The 20601-nt window shown below is 40.3% G+C and overlaps 1 protein-coding gene across 1 annotated transcript in view; it reads right to left on the reverse strand.

The window, feature by feature from the left end:
* Positions 1-18486, reverse strand: part of LOC129696925 (collagen alpha-1(XIX) chain-like) — a 320031-nt gene extending 301545 nt beyond the window's left edge. The window contains exons 1-2 of the mRNA XM_055635036.1: positions 18144-18486; positions 6178-6301 (exon numbers count right to left, since the gene is read on the reverse strand). Coding sequence (XP_055491011.1) covers positions 6178-6265 — 88 coding nt within the window. The 5' untranslated portion in view covers positions 6266-6301; positions 18144-18486. The remainder of the gene's footprint in view (positions 1-6177; positions 6302-18143) is intronic.
* Positions 18487-20601: the final 2115 nt, after the last annotated feature.

Consider the following 20601-nt stretch of genomic DNA (forward strand, 5'->3'; position numbering starts at 1 on the left):
TTTTCAATCAGAAAACCAGCTTGTGTTTCTCACTTACTTCCAGAACCTACACATTAGTTGTGTAAGGCTTCTTTTTCATCTCAGCCAGCCTCCTCAAGATAGAAGATGACTTGCCTCCACTTTCATTTTCAGTGTTCAGAGATGCCTTACAAGGGATCCACAGGTTTGGTGACATGTTGGGTAGATGGTTCTTGAGGGGAGTGGCAACTAGGTGGTTGGGCTTCATGCACAGCTTATGCTGGGCTACAGATGGCTTCAGGTTCTCAATGCCCTCCCGAACACTCTCTCTACTTAGTGCATTACTGCACTAAATACATGTGGCTCAGCAAAACAATCACTTGCCACCAATGCCCTAAATGTAAAGTTGATGTGTCTACAGCACAGCACCACTTGAGCATGGGTTTCCACACAGAAAACACTACTCATTCTACTATCTGGTTCCACAGATCCACTTATAACACTGAGCCTTTATGCTTCACAAACCCTCCGAGGTCCGAATGTTTTTCTGACATTTGGTACTGAAGTACCAGAAAAAGGTTAAAGAATCAGGTTAAGGGATAAAGGTTCATACAGGTTTAAGGCGAGAATTGCAGAGATTACAGCCTTGGCAACTGCAGATATCCCACCAATGGTGGGGCATTAGGAAGCATGAAGCTGGGCTTGTTTGGAAGATTAGGGGAACATTATAGTCTACATTTTCATCCAGTATTTTTCAACTGCACAGACTACTGGCAGAAGTTGGACATGAAGCACACTCTCAGGCTATTGGCAACATTTTGTGAAACATTCGATGTGAACATTTCTTCACTGCACAAGAAAGCCTGAACACCTGAACACAGTGCCCTTTCATCCTCACCTATCTACCCCACGTTCATGGTTGTAGTCTGATATTTGCTTTGTGGAAACTTCTGGGCATAAAGCCACATGCAAATGAATACCCACTACACATGCTGCCTCTAACAATTAAGTGTTGTATTTAAGTACAATATTCACTTTCACTTGAAACATAAAATTATAAATTCTTTACACCAGAATTTTCCAAAAGCACAAATTGTTACTTGTTCAAAAAATATTTAGTGTCACTGTGTGTGTTGATAAACCAACTGCATCTTGTGACTGCTCCAAGTAGTCATGCTATAAAAATATCCAATTGATGAATATGCCCTGTCCTTTCCATTTATATATTTCAAGCTTGGAGTCACTGTGTGGGCTCATTCTCAGCAAAGTCGTCACTTCTATGAGTGAATCATTTCCATGCAGACCAAATGGAGAAGTCATTTTGATCAGCTGATAAGTGTTGATTCATACACAGACCCCAATCAAGAGAGCAATGATCTCACTCCAGATGCATGGAGTGGCCCCAAAATGCAATAAACCTAGGTCATTCATAGAAAGTTACGTTAAAAAACATACCTCGCTGTGGCTATTCAACATAAGGAATTCCTCTCATTACATTGACGGCAACTGACTCAGAGCAACTCATCTCAGAGCAAATGTTTACATCTTTCATAATTTTTTTTAACTTTCTTAATCTGTGTACGACTACCACTTAGTTTTATAATGTTTCCCTGATTTTTTTTTTAGTCTTTTTACTCTCATTTTCACTCTGCAATCAGGTATTGTCTCTTCCATCTTTCTTCTGATCTTCAAATATTATACCGGACTGGAGACAGGCTCTGGAAATGGTTTGTGTCAGAGTTTCTGTACTTTATGAGGCAACAACAAAATAAAGCAAGGGTAGGCCATTCAGCCTCTCGAGTTTGTTTAATCATTCAATACAATCATGGCTTAGCATGCAAATTCAACCCTGTTAAGTAACATTTCCAATTTAACTTGGATTATTTTCACTGGAGCGTCAGAGGTTGAGGGTTGACCTGATAAAATTATGAGGCATAAATACAGTAATCAGTCAGAACTTTCTTACTAGGATGGAAAAGTCAAAGACTAGAGGGAATAGTTTTAGGGTCAACGGGGGTAAGTTTAAAGAACATGAGTGGAGAATTTTTTTTTTTTTTTTTTTTTTTTATTTTTTAAAAACAGAGTGTTGAGTTCCTGGACTGCTGGGTTTGTAGTGGAAACAGAATTAATAGTGGTGCTGAAGAGACTTTTATTTAGGCACATGGATATGCAGGGAATGGATCATATGCAGGCTGGGGAGATTAATTGGCATTGTGGTTCATAAAGCCTATTCATGTGCCATACTGTTCCATATTCATAGCCAATTTGTGTCAGGACCTTAGTCTCACGATTAACTCTCTCAATCTCCCTCAAATAGAATAATCATTTCATGTTATAACTCTTCCCCATGAACCCCAAACCACAAGATTTATTCATCATTTCTGATTGTACTGTTCTCTGTTCCCGGTGTCCTGTTCTCTTGTTGGTTCCTCAACATATTGCTTCAAAAAAACCACTACTGAAATTTCTCGTATGGTTTTCTTGCTAGTTTCATTAGCACAATCTAAATATACTTTGATGTCACCCATAACTAAATGGTCCACTTGTCGTTATCCTCTTTACTGCCGTTCCTACATAAACTATGCTGTTTGGTGGTTTATGTACAAATTCAACATTTTCTTCCCCTGGGTGCTCCTTACCTCCACCCATACAAATGCCACGTTAGAGTTCTTGGAACTTACATCCTCACTATTGTATCAACTTTTTTTTCCAAACAATGCTATTCCATCTCCTTTCTCTTCCAGAAGATAGTGTATCTCTAGATTTTCAATCCCATCACTTGTTCACCCTGCAGCCATGTGTCTGCAACCACTATATTATATCCATTTACAATTAATTTGTAACTGAGATACAATGCCTTCAAGACTTGTCCCTTACATTCTTTGACATTAGTTTTTTGAAACTATGTTCCCACGTCTTTGCTTCTCACTCTGATCTTCAAACTCTACCTTTGACAACCCAATGGCATGATCACTGAACTTTCCAACTTCAGCTAAACCTCATCCCTGATGTCCTCCTCCACACGCATTTACCTGTCCACCTGCTTTTCTTCTCACCTTTTGTTCACCTCTCCCATTCCCGGCAACCTCCATTCCATATGGTTCCACCTATCCCCTACCAGTCTCTGCACCCCCGCTCCTCCTCGGTCCTGGTGCAGAGTTTCATTGATTCACACTTTTTGCCTCTACAGATGTTGATTGACCTGCCGTGTTCTTCTAGCATTGTTTTTTGTTCCAGATCCCTGTGTCTACAATCACTTTGGTCTTCATACGGTGCCTTTTGTGAACCTGGGTTTTAGGATGGACAGTGACTTTAAATTAGATCGCCAAATATGCGCGGTGGTTAAGTCCAGCTTCTTTCACCTAAGGAAGCTGGCGAAGGTGAAGCCCATTCTCGAGCGGCAGCATTTTGAAACAGTAATCCATGCCTTTATTACATCTAGGCTGGATTACTGTAACGCGCTCTATTTTGGTGTTGCTCGTTCTTCACTGGCTCGTCTCCAGTTGGTTCAGAATGCTGCTGCTCGCCTTTTGACAGGGACTCGAAAGAGGGAGCACATATCGCCAATTCTGGCCTCCCTACACTGGCTCCCGGTGCACTTTCGGGTTCATTTTAAGTTACTGTTATTTGTTTTTAAATCTCTGAATGGGCTCGCCCCGCCTTACCTCTCTGAGCTGCTCCACCCTTACACTCCTGCCCGGTCCCTCAGGTCAGCTGGTCAGCTGCTCCTGGAGGTACCGAGGTCTAGTCGGAGGCTCAGAGGGGATAGAGCCTTCTCTGTTGCTGCTCCGGCACTCTGGAACACCCTGCCGCTGCACATCAGACAGGCCCCCTCACTGTCCATCTTCAAATCCAGTGTTAAAACGCATTTGTACTCCCTGGCTTTTGACCATGCCTGAGGCTTTGCTTCTGTTTGTGGTGTTTTTGATGTTTCTTTATTTTACATGTCTTTTCCTACTATTTCTTTTGATTGTTATTTTTGGTGTGTATTAACTTTTTTGTCAATGATTAGTGATGTACAGCACTTTGTTGCAGCTATGTTTTTTTTTAAAGTGCTCTATAAATAAAATTATTATTATTATTATTATTTTAGTTGCCGGTCTTTCATTTTTGTCCTTGGTTTCTCTTCTTCATTTTCCCTACTCAATTTCCTGTTCCCTTACTATTCTCATTTAAATCATCCCCCAACACTAACAGAGGCTACACAAAAATGCTGGAGAAACTCAGCGGGTGCAGCAGCATCTATGGAGCGAAGGAGATAGGCAACGATTTTCCAGCATCTATAGTTCCTTCTTAAACACTAACATAGGCTATATAGGGGGAAAAAAAGAGGGGACTAAAGTGTGATGAAGGTGGCAAATTACTAGATCAAGAAGGGTGGATCTGACAAACATTGTTATACTAATAAGTGGATTCACAACTGCAGCATAGGGGTTCAAACTTGGGGATGGCATTGTGGCTGTAACCTCGGAGTGTTCACCATGACCTTAGAAGTGCTCAGTATTGTTCAGCATTAAAAAACGTTACCGATATCAAAATGAATTTCACCATCTGTTTGGGGTTGAGCAGATCACAAAATGTTAAAATTGTCAGTGGACAATTCCATTACTAATTAATTTTCAATAGCTCCTTAAGGGAAACTCTTATTTCTTTGTCATATATTGATCAGTACATAAATATGCACATCGCGTGTAAAGGATCAACATTTTTATCTTCAAGAAGAGCTTAATTTGGAACATTTGCATGTCCCCACATATTTTTTCAACTATCAATGACCCGTTCCAAACAACATTTGTTATCTCAGCGGGTGCAGCAGCATCTATGGAGCGAAAGAGATAGGTAACGTTTCGGGCCGAAACCCTTCTTCAGACTGAAGAGTTTCGGCCAGAAACGTTACCTATCTCCTTCGCTCCATAGATGCTGCTGCACCCGCTGAGTTTCTCCAGCATTTCAATTCAATTCAATTTATTTGTCATTTGGACCCCTTGAGGTCCAAACGAAATGACGTTTCTGCAGCCATACATTACAAACAAATAGACCCAAGACACAACATAATTTACATAAACATCCATCACATCGCTGTGATGGAAGGCCAAAAAAACTTATCTCTCCACTGCACTCTCCCCCCCCCCCCCCCCCCCCCCGATGTCAGAGTCAAAGTCAAAGCCCCCGGCTGGCGATGGCGATTGTCCCGCGGCCATTAAAGCCACGCCGGGTGGTGCAAGGTCGCACACCGGGTCTTGATGTTGGAGCCCCCGGCGTGCGCTCGCAGAGTCCCGCGGCCATTCCAAGCCACGCGGGGCGGTGCTGTGAGGCCCCGCTCCAGGAGCTCTTCGACCCCGCAACTCGGGCGGGAGAAGTCGCGTTGCGGGAGCCCTGAAAAGCGGTCTCCCTCCAGTGACCCGCGGGCTCCCGGTGCCGCCGTCCGCCAGACCCGCAGTTGCAGCCTCCGAATCTCCGGAGGTCGGGCCCCAACAGCAGCGCTCCACCACCGCTCCAGACTCGACCAGCTCCGCGACGGTGAGGTGAGTCATCGGCACCAGAGCCCCCGGTCTTCTCCTTTTGGAGGCCACTCCTCGTTGCAGCCCCAACGACAACGGAGACCCGACAAAGAAAAGGTCGGGTCTCCCGTGCAGGGAGAGATTAAAAGTTACCCCCTCCCTCCCACCCCACTCTCACCCCCCCACACACACACCCCAACAAAAAATAACAAAAACTACATAGAAACATAGACAAAAAATAATAAAATCGCAGACTGGCTGCAGAGGCCGCTGCTGACGAGAGTCGCGCCACCTACCTAATACCACAATGATTTTTGTGTACCTTCGATTTTCCAGCATCTGCAGTTCCTTCTTGAACAACATTTGTTATCTTACATCTTTGCAACTGACACTTGCAAACAATAATGAAAAACTATCAGATGAACTATATTTTGCATCTCTTGTTTAAACTCAGTCACAATGATTTGGCACTCCAAATAATCTTGCCACCAATATGAATCTAAAAACCACAGAGCATCATTTGGTATTCAGCTTTGAGGATTAACAAGTCTGGAAGTTCTATACTAAAGCAAGATTTTGTCTTTATTTCTTTCTTTATACAAGAGTTTTTTAAATCACTATTTTTGTTTGGATTTTGAGTTGAGGATCAGGATAGGATAATTATTAGAAACACAGCAGAATAAAAAGGACAAATACATTCCAATTATGTAAATCATACCTGGTTGATCATTAACAAGCCTCCCTTTGATTAAATGAATCACAGCTGTCATCCAAAGATAGATAATCCAGGTTGTTGTGTGCTTCATTTTTTTCTTCAGTTCATGTGAGCAATAGTCAATATTCTGCAGAGAAATAGAGAAAATAGCAGCATCCTGAACAGGTAGAACAGGATTTACTCACACAAACATACAACATGCATACGATCATAAATAAACATTTGCAAAGATGCACACGTATAAAATGTGAAAAGATTTTAACATACACATTTTTGTTAGTAATGACAGCATCGTAAAAGGGGACACACACACACGTTAATTCTTACATGTGCAGCAACACACCCATGCATAACAATTTTGGTAAATACATATACACAGAATATAAAGATATAACATCCAAACTAAAATAATTAAAAGTTTGTGCATTTTAAAATGCAGCTGTACTGATTTTGGTCATCCCTTTAACCAGTTTTTACCACAAGTGAAAGGATAATTCCAGCGTCTTTTGCTGTGTAACACTTACACTTTATGACACATAGATGGCAACTTATTACATCATGTAAAACGAGCCAAAAATGACCAAAGGGAAAATCAAATTCCGGGTCACCTTACAAATGGATCGATGGTTTACATAAAACATAGAAAATAGAATAGTACAGTCGAGACCCAGGCAACTACAGATATTGGAATCTTGAGCGAAGCACAATACTGGAGAAACTCAGCGGCTTAAGTCCCTGTTCCACTTAGGAAACCTGAACGGAAACCTCTGCGCCCCGCCCAAGGTTTCCGTGCGGTTCCCGGAGGTTGCAGGTAGTGGAAGCAGGTAGGGAGACTGACAAAAACCTCCGGGAACAGCACGGGTGGGATGCAAAGTCTCCAGAGGTTTCCGTTCAGGTTTCCTAAGTGGGACATGAGCATTAGGCAGCATCTGTGTAGGGAATGAGCATGTGACGTTTCAGGGTAGGGCCTTTCTTCGGGTTTGAAGGATCCTCACCAGAAATGTTGCTGTCCATTCCCTCCAGAAAAACTGCTTGATGCCACTGAGTTTCTCCAGCACAGTATGCTTCACTCAAGATTAGAATACTAAAACACAAGAACAAGGCCTTTAGTTTGTGAATACTGTGCTGATCAGGATGCACATCTGCTTGTGCATGGTTTATATCCCTCCATTCCCAGCATGTCATGTGCCAGTTGAAATGTCTACTAAATGTTACTATTGTATCAACTTTTATCATTTAACCTGGCAGTACATTCTAAACACTTACCACATTCTAAACACTTACCACACTTACCACAGAGTGGTGAATCTCTGGAACTCTCTGCCACAGAGGGTAGTTGAGGCCAGTTCATTGGCTATATTTAAGAGGGAGTTAGATGTGGCCCTTGTGGCTAAGGGGATCAGGGGGGTATGGAGAGAAGGCAGGTACGGGATACTGAGTTGGATGATCAGCCATGATCATATTGAATGGCGGTGCAGGCTCGAAGGGCCGAATGGCCTACTCCTGCACCTAATTTCTATGTTTCTATGTTTCTATTCTGTGTAAAAACCGCGTTTCACAAATTACGGGTGGATTAAGATGCAGGTCGGAGAGAGATTTCCTCGGGCTGCTAGTTGATCAAGAAAAATTGATCGGACTTCCATTCACATTTTTAAAAATCTTTTAATCATGATTTATTTCTTTATTTTAATTGCAGGACAATTTAATCGCTGGATTAAAGTAAAATGCGATTTCTAACGCCTTCAACGCCTTCTACGTGACGGATCGCAATATCAGGACAAAACAAAAGGTAATTCGTGTATTTCACATATAATCTTGCTTCTTGGGGTGGCTTTAGTCTAATCTTACGATGCGAAAAAGTTATTTAGGCCCCATACGAATCGGCCGTGTCTTGCCTGCTGATATGGGCTTAAAATTTATGTCAACGGCAACATTCCAATCGATCACATTGCAGAAACACCCACTCGCAAGATGATTTAAATCCTCATTTTGTTTGGACACTCATGTCATAAGAGCATCTAAATAGTCTATATTTTGTGTTATTGTCTATCCATAATCAATATTTGTAATACTAAATATCCACCACAGTTTTAGTCACATGTATTATGTAAAAAATAATAATTTTGATTATATTGAGAGTGGATGTTTCTAGATTAATTTATGGGAATTAAACATTAAATTCCTTCCATTTGGCATATGTTAGTGAGATTTAAAAATCATGTTATTTGGTGAATTCTTGTGTGAATGGGATCAGTTTGTTATTTGGATACTTAGGCTATTAAAATGTTTTAGCCTTTTCTTAAGAAATGGATAGATGTTTAGGTCTAGTAATTGAATTTAGATGAATTTAATTGATTTGATGAAACTGATGAATTTTTTGTTGGGTATTTACTATTTGTTTTAGTGTTTAACTTTATCATTTCTACCTTTTTTCTACAACTGCAAATAATAACTTGTTTTGGTTAATGCTGCTCAGTGTTTTTTTTTTCCCCTTTACATTTTAAATAGATGTCTCCGAAGAAGAAATACAAAATTGTCAATCCAAATTCCCAGCAAAAGAGACTGATTTAGACAGCATTCGCAGAGATTATCCAAATTAGGACTACTCCAAATGTAATGATCCACAGGACATTCTTACTGGTAAAGTAGTGGGCAGAAAGGCACGTCATGCGAGGTTTGAAGAACAAAAACCTGTAGTTTACAATGCCAAAATTGAAAAGTTGAGGAAAAACGTGTACAGATTTGCTTATTGGTTACAATCTCAAGTCAAGTCAAGTCAAGTTTATTTGTCACATACACATACGAGATGTGCAGTGAAATGAAAGAAATGAAATGAAATCTGAGGAGTATGATGATGCTACTGATTATGATATGCCAATCTATCACCTAGCAACTGATCTTCTCCATAAAGACTTTCTCTATTGCTAGAAATTGTAATTTATTTACCTGTCATGGATTTACAACATATAATACAATAATATTAAAGTTCTGATCTTGAGAATATCATATTTTTGAATTTTCAAGGCAGTCTGGGTGTTTATTACTATTTCCGTCACAACGATCAATTTTGTAATTATCTACAATTCGGTAACTAACTAATTATATGTTTTAATTTCAGGTCATCCAAGTAAGATGTTTTATATTTGTTTCAGAATGCTTCAATCCATAATAACTGAACATTTTATTCAGTTCTCTTAATTTTTAAGAAAGTTATGGACTTTTGACTGTCCTCGATCACAGCTTTTGTGTTAAGTCAATGGAAAAGCAATAGGGAACAAGATGCTAATTTCCGAGTATGAAAATGGCCATACCTTTTTTAATACGGAAGATATGAAAGTGAATTAGGTATCAAATTAAAGTTCTTATTATGCTTCTCAGTCTGAAGAAGGGTTTTGGCCCGAAAATTCACCTATTTCCTTCGCTCCATAGATGCTGCTGCAACCGCTGAGTTTCTCCAGCATTTTTGTGTACCTTCTTATTATGCTTTATCCGGTGGGATAAATTACAGGCTTGATTTTTATAATCTCAAATGTTGTAACATTTCTACCATATGGTGGGGTGCCTCAGGGATCTGTATTGGGTCCTTTGTTGTTTGTCATGTACATCGATGATCTGGATGAAGGTGTGGTAAATTGGATTAGTAAGTATGCAGATGATACCAAGATAGGGGGTGTTGTGGATAATGAAGAGGATTTCCAAAGTCTACAGAGTGGTTTAGGCCATTTGGAAAAATGGGCTGAAAGATGGCAGATGGAGTTTAATGCTGATAAATGTGAGGTGCTACACCTTGGCAGGACAAATCAAAATAGGACGTACATGGTAAATGGTAGGGAATTGAAGAATACAGTTGAACAGAGGGATCTGGGTATAACCGTGCATAGTTCCTTGAAGGTGGAATCTCATATAGATAGGGTGGTAAAGAAAGCTTTTGGTATGCTAGCCTTTATAAATCAGAGCATTGAGTATAGAAGCTGGGATGTAATGTTAAAATTGTACAAGGCATTGGTGAGACCAAATCTGGAGTATGGTGTACAATTTTGGTCGCCCAATTATAGGAAGGATGTCAACAAAATAGAGAGAGTACAGAGGAGATGTACTAGAATGTTGCCTGGGTTTCAACAACTAAGTTACAGAGATAGGTTGAATAAGTTAGGTCTTTATTCTCTGGAGCGCAGAAGGTTAAGGGGGGACTTGATAGAGGTCTTTAAAATGATGAGAGGGATAGACAAAGTTGATGTGGACAAGCTTTTCCCTTTGAGAATAGGGAAAATTCAAACAAGAGGACATGACTTCAGAATTAAGGGACAGAAGTTTAGGGGTAATATGAGGGGGAACTTCTTTACTCAGAGAGTGGTAGCGGTGTGGAATGAGCTTCCAGTGGAAGTGGTGGAGGCAGGTTCATTGGTATAATTTAAAAATAAATTGGATATGCATATGGATGAGAAGGGAATGGAGGGTTATGGTATGAGTGCAGGCAGGTGGGACTAAGGGAAAAAAAGTTGTTCGGCACGGACTTGTAGGGCCGAGATGGCCTGTTTCCGTGCTGTAATTGTTATATGGTTATATGCCTTCTTTACCACACTTTCTACTTGTGTTGTCACTTTCAGGAAGGTATGGGCTTGGGACCCACAATCCTTCTGCATGTAATGCCGATAAGGGCCTTGCCACCTTGCATTTACTTTCTCCTTGCATCTAACCTCCAAAAATGAAACACCTCACACTTGCATGGATTAAACTCCATCTGCCATTTCTCCACTCATATCTGTTACTGATCTATATCCCCCCGTACATCGAGTCTTCCTCACCCTCCGCAACTCCACCAATGTTGATGTCATCTGCAAACTTAATCAACCCATCGACATCTACGCCCAAGATTTGCATCCATGATCCCTCTGTGCATCAATGTTTCGAAGGGTCTTGCCATTTACTATATACATTCTTCTTATAATTGATCTCAAACTACAACACCTCACACTTGTCTAGATTAAGCTTTACTTACTACATTTTTAGATATTACCTAGCTATCAAAACCTTCGGGTCTCCAGGCCTGAAACAGTAATTCTACTTCTATTTCTGCAGATGCTGCTTGGCATGCTAGGCGTTTCTCACATTTTCTGCTTTTCCTTCAGAACTACGGAGAAGTTAAAGTGCAGCAACAGGCCTGTCCGCTCAACAGATCCATGCTTGTGATCATGTTCCAGGCACCTTGCCTGTGTAATCCTCTGACCCTTTTGTTTTTGTTTAAGGTGATAATCAGGTGATAATGCCAAAGATCTTTGATAATGCTGCAAATTTGATCTGTGGTTTCCTGGCATCTTTGCAACACTGCAAATAGCAATTGCCAAGCAGAGTCCCCAATTTTCTGGACAGTAGGTTAGTAATCGGCTGACTGCGGAATGATATATCCCATGCCATGTGTTGTTAATACTTAGAAGTGTTTGTAAAGCAACATTACCAAATTATCAGTGACTAACAGCAAAACAAAACACAGACTCGTGAGTAATCTTTCTCGTGGAGATGCCCTATAGGAGGCATCCTGACCAACAGGACGAGGGGACTCATTGACCACAATCTCTAAAGCCAATTTTCCTTTAAACTGTCTGCGCGTCACCAAAAATAATCCCACCACAAACAGGAAAGGCATTGAGAGATCCAGATCTAGTAGGTCAAACACTAGTTACAATAAAAAAGAGCAGACTTCGGTCTCAAATGCCTGTTTGTTCCATTCTAGACCGGCTCCAATTTATGATATTGCAGTGTGTAAGGACTTTGAAATAGATCATAATAAACCACAAAACTTCTATTTTTCTGTAAATCAGTGACCAAAAGTTTTGAATTAAATCCTCATAAATAACATTCTTCTGTAAAAAGAGTAAAAAGTTATAAACATGCAGTGATTTGTCACTGTTTAACCGTAGACAGATATAGAAAATTTAATCATAGGTCAGGCAGTACAGGAGACTAATCTATGAAGTTTACCAACCCTCTGAACTCAAAAGAAGCTTTTCTACTTTCCAAATAGGAATATTTGTCCTCTTTATTTTCTGCCTCTTCATTGGTCTTGGATTAGCTTGTAAATCTTGATGACTTTTGGAATACTAATTTAGAAAATGATCGGTGATGTCAAAACTGATTGTTAAAAAATGTATACGGGCTTCAGACAAATAACATTAAGAGACATTCAATTGCTCCTTTAACTGCGAACAAACTACTCAATGCAGATGGTTTTTGCATCCCATTTGGACACTCCAAGAGGCAACCTATAATGTTTATGGCAAAAAGAAGCAGGTGGGATTATTTTAAAATCAGACCGACTGTATTGATGTCTATTCAATCATATAGAGGTAATGGTGAAAATATATTGTCCACATTATTTTAATTCAAACTGGCAGCTGCAGTGGGATCAGTTCAATATGTATAAATAAAGAAAAATAACCACAATTTACCATAATGCAAAGCCACATCATTTGCAATGCAATAATATATGCAAGTTGATAAAAAGTAAATTTTGTATTGATTTATGTTTTAAAAAACTACAAATTCCATGAGAGCAAATATTCTTCTGCAACCCAATTTTTTTGAATAACCACGTGAATTTTGGAAGAACAATTTTTTTTAAGCCTAATAGTCGTAATGAGGGAGTCGCCTGTATGGCAAAAGCATGAAGCAGGTGTTGCCTCCCTCCTAGCTATTCCAATCTTCATTGCATCCTCTTTCCTGCTCTGAAGTTAAAGATACATATAGAATGCTGAGTCTACACAGTTTATAGTTACGGTACAGTCATTTTAGCCCAGCAAATGCAGCAATGCCCAGACTCAAAAGATCGGTTTGACGGTGGAAAACTTATCAAGTATATATTATTTGTAAGACTGAACGGTTTACAGCATTGGCTCAAATTGGATCAAGCTGACGTGCAAGGTGAAAGAAAGTGGAGCATGGATTATCAGGAAGAAAGGACTGGCAAACAGCTATGAGTCATGAGGGTTTGCTGCCACTTACAGAAGCTGAGCCCCCCAGGAATCTGAACAGACCTTTTGGTCTGTCAGAACTGAAGCAAGAGCAGCTGGAGCAGTGTTTGCTAATCTATGTGCTGACCCACACCTCTGACACTGAACCTGAAACTTAATTCAGTTGTAACCTCTTGAACTAAGGGTCCTCAGTTGCTGACCAGTGATTCAAAAGATATTCACATAGCACCTTTCCCACATATAAATATGCTTGAAGTGTTCCTTAAATAAAGTCACTACTATAATGTTGGGAGTTTGGTAGCTAATTTGCACATAGCATACGCCCACTAACACCAATTACTGATTAAATAATCTGTTCTTTCAGTAATTGATGGGGTGTCCCGAGGGATGCGCTCCTTCGGCTGCTTGCACCTTGGTGCTCGGGTTCAGACTGGTGGGTGACTTCAGCCCCTGGCTGTCGTGGGCCGGGACTTGCCCTTAATCCGCTGGAAAGCTACTCTTTCACAAGTCAGTGAGCAGAAGTGATTTTGGCAGATTTTTCTCACGGTTACCCCTAATTCCACAATATTTTACAGCACAAAAATTGACCATTTTGTCGGTTTCTAACAGTTAAGAAATTATGCGTTTCATGTGTTACTAGTGTATGCCGGAAGCTGCCGTGTACTCCAGAAGGATTGAGCTAATCCGTGCGTCACGCCCTTTGACCTAATGACCTGACATGCAACCCCCCCATACAGCCAGGTCTCCTAGATTACAATTTCCTACGAATACATGCTGATAAAAACAGCAGGTATCAACATACGTGGTATACTACAGTATGTTTTGGCGATGTTACAAAACCTACCTTCAACGGCGCTGCAGATCTTCCACTGGCTGCGTGTGCGACTACGGCACCTTTGGTGGGGGGGGGGGGGGGGGGGAGGGTGAGGATTAAAATACAGGTTTGTATCTGTTGTCGGAGAGGGATTTCCTCGGGATGATAGTCGATGAAGAAGGGGGGGGGGGGGGAAAATAAATAAAATCGGATTTCCGTTTCTGTTTTTTTTTTTTTTTTTTTTAAATAAAATCGCTGCACAATTTAATAGTTGTATTAAAATAAAAAGCAACTTTAAACGCCCTCAACGCCTTTACGACGCAAAAATGTTATTTAATCCCCAAACGATTCGGCTATGCCTTTGCCTGTCGATATGGGGTTAAAATTCACTGCAATGGTAACGTTCCAATCGATCGCATTCCAGAAACACCCACTGGCAAGATGATTAAAATTCTCTTTTTTTTGGACAATCATGTCATAAATCGTATATATTTTGTGTAATTGTCTATCCATAATCAATATTTTTATACTAAATATCCACAACAGTTTTAGTCACATGCATTGTGCAAAAAATAATAATTTTGATTATATTGAGAGTGGATGTTTCTAGATTAATTCATGGGAATTAAACATTAAATTCCTTCAATTTGGCATATAAATTAATGACAGTGAGATTTAAAAATCATGTTATATTGTGAATTCCTGTGTGAATGGGATTAGTTTGTTATTTGGGTACTTGGATACTATTTAAAAAAAATAGCCTATTCTTAAGAAATGGATAGATAGAAATGGATAGATCTAGTAATTGAATTTAGATTAATTTAATTGATTAGATGAATTTAATTGATTTGATGAAACTGATGAATATTTTTTTTCTTGTTGGGTATTTACTATTTGTTTTAGCGTTTAACTTTAACATTTCTACCTTTTTTCTAAATCTGCAAATAATAACTTGTTTCTGTTAATGCTCTTCAGTGTTTTTTTTCTCTTTACATTTTAAACAGATGTCTCCGAAGAAGAAATGCAAAATTGTCAATCCAAATACCCAGCAAAAGAGACTGAATTTGACAGCATTCGCAGAGATTATCCGAATTTGGATTACTCCAAATGTGATGATCTACAAGACATTCTTAATGGGAAAGTAGTGGGCAGAAAGGCATGCCATGCATGGTTTGAAGAGTAAAAACTTGTAGTTTACAATGCCAAAATGAAAAGTTGAGGAAAAACATGGTGTACAGAGTTGCTTATTGGTTACAATCTGAGGAGAATGATGATGCTACTGATTATGATATGACAATGTACCAGCTAGCAACTGATCTTCTCCATAAAGACTCGGTCTATTGCTAGAAAATGTTTATTTACCTATCTGTTACAGTGGAATAGTGGAATTTTCTGCTTCAGAGGGCAGTGGAGCCAGGTTCTCTGAATGCTTTCAAGAGAGAGCTAGATAGGGCTCTTAAAAATAGCAGAGTCTGGGGATATGGGGAGAGGCAGGAACAGGGTACTGATTGGGGATGATCAGCCATGATCACATTGAATGGCGGTGCTGGCTCGAAGGGCCGAATGGCCTGCTCCTGCACCTATTGTCTATAATCAAGTCAACAAGTCAAGTTGTTTATTTGGCGGTGCTGGCAGTGAAATGAAAGTGGAAGGGCTCGCGGAACAACAAAACAACCAAACAAATTATAAACACAATCATAACACACATATTATTTTACATAATAAATAATAGAAGGAAAAACGTTCTGTGTTCTAATACAATAATATAAAACGTTCTAATACAATAATATTAAAGTTCTGATTTTGAAAATATCACATTTTTGAATTTTCAAGGCAGTCTGAGTGTTTATCACAACGGTCAATTTTGTAATTAGCTACAATTAGGTAACTAATTATATGCTTTAATTTCAGGTCATCCAAGTAAGACGTTTCATATTTGATTCAGAATGCTTCAATCTATAATAACTGAAAATATCATTCAGTTCTCTTAATTTTTAAGAAATGTATGGGCTTTTGCCTGTTCTCAATCACAGCTTTTGTGTTAAGTCAATGGAAAAGCAATAGGGAACAAGATGCTAATTGCCGAGTATGAAAATGGCCATAACTTTTTTAATACTGAAGATATGAAAGTGAATTAGATATCAAATTAAAGTTATTTTTATGTTTTATCTGATGGGATAAATTGCAGACTTGATTTTTTAAATCTCTAAATTTTGTAACATTGCTATATGTTTGTACAGCAATGCTGGTATTTTTTTAAATCAAAGGAACATATTAAAAATAAAGCTGCTGGAGGAACACAGGGTGTCAGGCTGCATCAGTGGAGAGAAATGGACAGTTGGCATTTCGGGTCAAGACCATCAGTCCAGATGAATTGTCTTGATCTGAAACATCGACTAACCATTTCCCTTCACAGGTGCTGCCTGACCTGCTGACTTCTTCCAGCAACTCTCTTTCATTTGTTCCTGATTCCAGCATCTGCAGTTTCTTGTGTTTCCCTTTGTATAAAAAGACCACAGTACATCAAAATATCTTGTGTATCTATGTGTCCTGGTTTGGAAGATAGAATAGTGCAACACAGAAACAGGCCCTTCAGCCCACAATTCCGTTGCTGAAAGATGATGCCAAAACCAGCTCTTATCTTCCTGCACATAATCTGTATACCTCAATTCCCTGCATGTCCAAGTGCTCCTTTAAACTCCTTTAAACTTTGCCCCTCTCACTTCAAAGGTATGTCCTCTAGTATTTGATATTTCCATCCTCGGAAAAGGGTTTATCAATATTTACAGCCATACCACTATTCAGCTGTATACCAATGTACATACCGCCAGTATATGATTTTGAGGTGATCCGTATAATCCAGTAAATCATATGATATTCCGCTGTGTGCTATTATATACGTTCGTGTTTACCTTGGAGTATCCAATATTCAGTGCATCACTATTTCCTACTCTATCGGTATATCCAGTGGGTATCAAATATAGTATGATTATCAATAAAGTGCGATATTTTAGCAATAGTATATCAGACACATCATACAGGTGAAAGGAATTAGACAGGTACTCTCGAGTGGAGAGAAAAAATGTGGGATTATTTTCATCTGGGCTGCACCGCTCAATCCATCTGTCCATGGACAGACCGTCCTCAATTCCTTAGTCCCGTCCTATCCAAATCTCCAACCTCCATCCCTCCCTACATCTCCTCAACGCAATTTGTTCTCGGGACATTTTACTCACCTGCTCGCCAAAACACACACGTCGCTTTAATCTTCCCTGACCCTATTCTCGCTTGCCCCTGTTCGCTTTCCGTGGACTTGTGGGTCTGCGCTCTATCATTACCCTCCCTGTCCCTTTGTTAATCGTCCACACCAGATCATCTTCAGTGTATTTATGTTTTTATGTTTTCGCTGTTACATTTTAAAACCCCATCTCCCCCCACCCCACACTCGTTCACTTTATCGAGTTTCACAGTTCCACCTAGTTACATCTCTCTCCTGACTCAGTGTCCGGATCACTTTCAGGACAAGACTGCTGGCAGATTTGTCAATGAAACTTTTTATAACCGAGGGAACGAAAGCCAAGCCTCTGGATACCGCCGTCCATAAGGTGTGAATGGGCGCGTTCCTTCACCCGATACCATACTGACAGCCACAGATGGGCTACGAGGAAGAGGCAAGGGTGGATCTGCCAAAGTTTGCCGTCAAATACTCGCCTGATATACAACTCTGCAACTTCCAGTCCAGACCCGCGGGTAAGTTCTTGCATCCAGTCCAAAGACATTCTCAACTATCTAAACGCACTCAGAAACGACGATGCGGGAGATGCGAGAACTGCCGCCCGTAACAAATGATTTGCACAGAATTACTTTCAAAATGATGCAAACAATATCTGGCACATAAGCAAAGAAAAGATGCACAAAATTGCAATGACAACAGGAAATACTAACTGCGTGAGAGAATCGACAGCAGAGTATGTCGCGTTATAAATAAAGTCGGATATAGATAGGTGGAATAGCTTCAGTAAAATATAACTGCCAGTTCGTGGCGGTGTTTAATTACAGAACTTGTCTTCAGAAACGTGTTCTACAAGCTACAAATCAATCTAGTTAATAATGCGACAGTTTACACTTTAGAATTAGCCTTCTAAATATTAAAGTACAACTTGGTGACAATACTTATGCATCTTTACCTTCTGGGCTAATTGTTCAATATATGAAAAAACGCACCAGATGAGCAGTAAGATCGCCGAAGTCGCCGCTATAGTGCTGAAACGCAATAACCAGGGGAGAGAGCAGCACTTGCCATTGAGTGTGACTTGTCCCAAGACGTGTCCTTATTAGTCGAACCGACCAGGCGGTGCCTGCAGACCCTCCCACTGACAACAGCAGTCACCGGACAGGTCGGTCTCAATTAACAACCTCTTCCACTCAGGATGCACGAAGGGAAAGCTGCCGAGGCAAGCATGCAGACCACATTCTTCAGACTCAAACGACTGGGTCAGAGTGGCCTAGTGGGGAGATACTTCAGGACTTAAAAGGGCATTCATTGTTCTGGAAGAGTGCACGTAAATTTTTAATTACATATATCACCCACCAGGATGAAGCCCACACACCACAGCACAAGTTTCATCAACGCTGCCCACCCACTACAACACTAGTTTCATTTGCTGGTATAAACCCCATCAGTACCAACCATGTCTCACCCACTAATATGAACTTCATCTGCTATAGCACAGGTATCACCCACCCATGCTAGAACCTTGAGTCCAAGGCAAAGTACTGGATAAACTCTGCAGGTCAAGCAGTATCTGGACGAAATGGGGAAGCAACATTTTGGGTTGCGACTCTTCTTCAGACTGACCTTGACTGAAAGAGTATAAGAACAATGATAACACCTGGAGTGTTGGGAAAATGTGTGTCTTTACATGGGAGGAAAAATATATGCACAATAAGAGTACGGTAAAGTGTGGTAAAGTTCATCAGACTGATTCCTAAAGCGATGGTGGGAGCAGGGAATTCCTCCTATAAATAGAGATTAAACAGGTTAGGTTTATTGTCTCTCGAGTTTAGAAAATGAATGGTGATGCGATTGAAAGGCACCATATTCTTGCAGGGCCTGACAAGGGAGATGCAGGGTAGCTAGGATGTCCAGTTTCAAAATAAGCAATTGTCCATTCAGAACATGATGACAAGAATTTTCTTCACCACGAGGGTAATGAATCTATGGTGATCTCTACACAAGCAATCTGTGAAAGTTCAGTTACTGAGGATATTTAAGAGAGTGGTCAATAGATTTTGCAATATTAAATGAATGAGGGGATGTTGAGTTTGTGCAGGAAAGTGGTGCTTAGGTAAAGATTAGGCCACTATGATGTTGTATGGAAGAACAACCACGATGGATTGTTATTTATAAGTTAGAGATTGTTATAAAACAAGTGCTCCCAGTTCTACTTGGCTTGGTGGGGTGAGGGAGGGGGGAGACAACAAAATTGGTAAGTGAGGGTGGGGGGGGAGGACATGCGGAAATGACCAATTCCACCTGGCAGAAGATGTCTACAGCCACGATGCAGCCAGCAAATCAATTTTCATCGATTCTGTTGGTCTCCTAAATGCTTGATGTATGAGATATCCATAAATCAGGCATTAATAACCCAAGGAGAGATCCTGCACAATGCTTTGGACTGCAAAGAAGTAAATGATAGGTTGTGTCTTCAGTCTATCCTTCCAATGTGTTGAATGTGTTTCTCCTAAAGGGGATTGCATCTGATCTTTGAAACTAATACATCCAGACTTGCTTGTCTGGATGAGGATAAGAATCAGGGATTACTGCTATAATGACAGTCATGACCAAGTGGTGGAAGATTGCAACCTTCACGTGGTCCGCCCTCTTTTGACGAATGCAATCAACCTGCCGTGCACAATCAAATAAGATCAAATAGAACAAGGTAGACAAAATTGATGGAGAAACTCAGCGGGTGCAGCAACATCTATGGAGCGAAGGAAATAGGCAAAGTTTTGGGCCGAAACCCTTCTTCAGACTTTAGGCTGTGCACGCCATATGCAAGAAGAAGAGGTCATGACCAAGAGGAGAAGCAATCTAAAACTTTGAAATTGGATGTAAATTAGTCTAAAATAGTTGGATTATCTCCAGTTACTGCCAAGACAGTCATGCAAACTAGCCTCCTTTACATTTACTCCATCTACTCTACACACTGTAAGGCCACCAGCACAATTAAGGCCCAGTCTCATCCGGTCACTCCCTCTTTTCCCTTCTACCATCAGGCAAAAGGTTTAGATAACGCATACCTCCAGATTCAGGGACAGTTTCATCAGACAACCAAGCAGTCCTCTCGGCAGTTATGGTGTGGTCCCGACCTCCCATCTACCTCATTGGAGACCTTTGAACTATCTTTAATCAGACTTTATTGGATGTTATCTTGCACTAAACATTGTACCCTTTATCTTTATCTGTGCACTGTGAATGGCTTGATGGCAATCATGTATAGTATTTTCTTTGAGCACACAAACAAAAGCTTTTTACTGTACTTTGATACATGTGACAATAATAAACTAAAACTAAACTCTATATGCAATGCACTTCCAATATGTTAGGGTAGGATTGACATGGGTAGGATTCCCTTCATTCAA

This window comes from Leucoraja erinacea, chromosome 5 (assembly GCF_028641065.1).
Source record: "Leucoraja erinacea ecotype New England chromosome 5, Leri_hhj_1, whole genome shotgun sequence".
NCBI classification, from domain to species: Eukaryota; Metazoa; Chordata; class Chondrichthyes; order Rajiformes; family Rajidae; genus Leucoraja; species Leucoraja erinaceus.